The sequence below is a fragment of the Theropithecus gelada genome, chromosome 19 (assembly GCF_003255815.1).
Source record: "Theropithecus gelada isolate Dixy chromosome 19, Tgel_1.0, whole genome shotgun sequence".
NCBI lineage: Eukaryota > Metazoa > Chordata > Mammalia > Primates > Cercopithecidae > Theropithecus > Theropithecus gelada.
Window position 1 is genome coordinate 2,218,440 of NC_037687.1, and position 3,030 is coordinate 2,221,469.

At 57.6% G+C, this 3,030-nt stretch overlaps 1 protein-coding gene across 1 annotated transcript in view; it reads right to left on the minus strand.

Annotated features, from left to right (window-relative positions):
• The window catches only part of PEAK3 (PEAK family member 3), an 8,964-nt gene extending 7,515 nt beyond the window's left edge, over positions 1 to 1,449 (minus strand). The window contains exon 1 of the mRNA XM_025367728.1: positions 1,276 to 1,449. Within this exon, the coding sequence (XP_025223513.1) occupies positions 1,276 to 1,449 (174 nt within the window). The remainder of the gene's footprint in view (positions 1 to 1,275) is intronic.
• Positions 1,450 to 3,030: the final 1,581 nt, after the last annotated feature.

Sequence of the window (3,030 nt, forward strand, 5' to 3'; positions counted from 1 at the left end):
TTTTTTTTTTTTTTTTTTTTTTTTTGAAGTCTTGCTCTATCGCCCAGCCTGGAGTGCAGTGGCCCAATCTCGGCTTGCTGCAACATCTGTCTCCTGGGTTCAAGCGATTCTCCCACCTCAGCCTCCCGAGTAGCTGGGACTACAGGCGCCCGCCACTATGCCCGGCTAATTTTTGTATTTTTAGTAGTGGAGATGGGGTTTCACCATATTAGCCAGGCTGGTTTCAAACTCCTGACCTCAGGCGATCTGCCTGACTCAGCCTCCCAAAGTGCTAGGATTACAGGCTTGAATCATCGCACCTGGCCTTTTTTTTTTTTTTTTTTGAGATAGAGTCTCCCTCTGTCGCCCAGGCTGGAGTACAGTGGCTCAATCTTGGCTCCCTGAAACCTCTGCCTCCCAGGTTCAAGGAAGTCTCCTGCCTCAGCCTCTCGAGTAGCTGGAATTACAGGCATACACCACCATGTCTGGCTAATTTTTGTGGTTTTTTTTGTTTTTTTTTTTGAGACGGAGTCTCGCTCTGTCGCCCAGGCTGGAGTGCAGTGGCCGGATCTCAGCTCACTGCAAGCTCCGCCTCCCGGGTTTACGCCATTCTCCTGCCTCAGCCTCCCGAGTAGCTGGGACTACAGGTGCCCGCCACCTCGCCCGGCTAGTTTTTTGTATTTTTTTTTTAGTAGAGACGGGGTTTCACCGTGTTCGCCAGGATAGTCTCCATCTCCTGACCTCGTGATCCACCCATCTCGGCCTCCCAAAGTGCTGGGATTACAGGCTTGAGCCACCGCACTCGGCCACTGATTTTTGTATTTTTAGCAGAGACTGGTTTTGCCATGTTGGCCAGGCTGGTCTTGAACTCCTGGCCTCAAGTGATCCTCCTCCTTGATCTCCCAAAGTGCTGGGATTAAAGGGTGGGATTACAGGCATGAGTTACCGTGCCCAGCCCCTCTCTCTTTTTAATGGTATATATTTTTTTCTATTTCATGGCTCACTGCAGCCTTGACCTCCTGGGCTCAAGGGATCCTCCTGCCTCAGCCTCCCCAGTAGCTGGGACTGCAGGCGCTTGACACCATGTCCATCTTATTATTATTATTTTTTTTTGTAGAGATGGGGGGGGTCTCATTATGTTGCCCAGGCTGGTCTCCTGGACTCAAGGGATCCACCTGCCTCGGCCTCCCAAGGTGCTGGGATTACAGGCGTGAGCCAACACACCCCGCCCAGCAACCCACAGGTTATTTTTCAGCCCTCGCCCACTCCGGGCCTTCCTGAGGTCACTCATTTTACCAACTGCTGCTGTTCCCAGAGGCCACGGTGTCCTCCACCCCCTGCCGCTCCCTGCACGCCCCCGGCCCAGGGCTCCCCGGGGAGCTGCTCACCGAGGTTGCTATACGTGGGCTGAGTCGACCAGGTGGGGTCGTCGGACTCGGGGGACTCTGTGGGAGTCTCCGGGCTGCTCATGTTGCTGGGGGAAGGTCAGACGGGGCGTGGTGGGGTGGCGCACGCACAGGGCGACATGGGAGGGGTCCGTGAGTGCTGCAGTGTGGGAGACCATTGAGGCCCCCTGCTCCAGGGCCCTTGGTGAGAACAGGGGCACCCACACTCCACTCCCTTGTCCAGTTTTGACCCTGCTGTGTGATCCCGAGTGGGTTTCCTGCCCTCTCTGGGCCTACTTCCTCAATCATGAGGCAGGTGTGTCATCCATCAATCTTCCAGGCAGTGGGAAGGAACCCCCACTGCACATTTGGGACAGGGACAGAATGTTCAGCCTGAGAACAGGTCTTTGGGGGTCAGTTGTGGGGGAGACAGTGTCCAGGGACCCAGGGATCCACGCTCAGGCCTCCTCCCTGAGGGCTCAGCTGTGCGGTTGCTGTCAGCAGCCAGGCCCCAACCCACCCCCGCCCAGATCCCAACCTGAAAAAGTGACCGCTTCCGTCCAGCTCCCCGCTCCAGGAGCCCCCTACCTTCAAGACTGGCGTGCCCTCTGGGGGAGGAGGGGTCCTGGGGGACGAACTCCCAAGGGCCACAGCCCCTGGCCTCGCAGGAGGGGTCTGACCCAGCGCCGGCAGCTGACAGGAAAACGTCCGGCCAACCGTCAGACCGCAGCCCGGGGTGGGGCGGGGGCATTTCGGCAACACTTCCCCACCAACTGCGGCCGCCCCCTCCCCTGCCCGCCCTCAGAGGACAGGATGTAGCCGGGAACAGCATCCCGGGCAGAGGGAACAGCCCAGACGGAGACCAGGAGGTGGGATCTGAAAGTCAATAGCACCAGGGCTGACAGCCTCAGAGGCCAGGCTGGGGTAGGGGCAGTGAGGAGCCCTGTGAGATGGGCAGAGGGGCAGAGCTGGCCCACCGTAGGGAGGGCACAGAACGTGGTGGCGGCTGTCCCTGGAGAAGGTGAAAGTGGGGTCTGTGGGTTTCACTTCCCCGGGAACCGCCTCCCCTCCTGTGGCAGCATCTTGAGGAGCCCCCAGCGGCCCCCTGCCCGATCCCAGGGCCCCCGAATGCGGAGTGTGGGCGAGGACCCTCCCGGCTCTGCCGCGCCTGGCTGTGTGACTGTGGACAAATCCCCACCCCTCTCCGTGCTCTGGCCAATAAAGAAAAGCGTCTCCCGCATCCCGCCTGGTAACAGTCCCGCCTGCTGGATTTTTCTTTGAAAAAACGAAATCGGCTCACTTTCCCCCTTCCCCCTTCCTCACTGCCTCGATGCATTTATTTAGAAAAGACGTTGTAGATAAAATCACCATAAATGGAAAAATCAAGAATGGAAAAAGCCCAAGGAAAAGCAGACGCGGGGTGAAATTCCAGCTGAAGTGTGTGCCTGTCAAAACTGTCTTCTTTTTTTTTTTTTTTTTTTTTTGGAGACAGGGTCTCACACTGTTGCCCAGGCTGGAGCGCAGTGGGGCAATCGCAGCTCACTGCAGCCTGCAACGAACTCCTGGGGCGATCCTCTGGCTAAGGAAGGAGCCCACTACTCCTCCTGCTGCCCTCCTCCCCCCACCTTGCCTAGTTCACAAGACAGGAGGAGAGAGACAAAGCAAA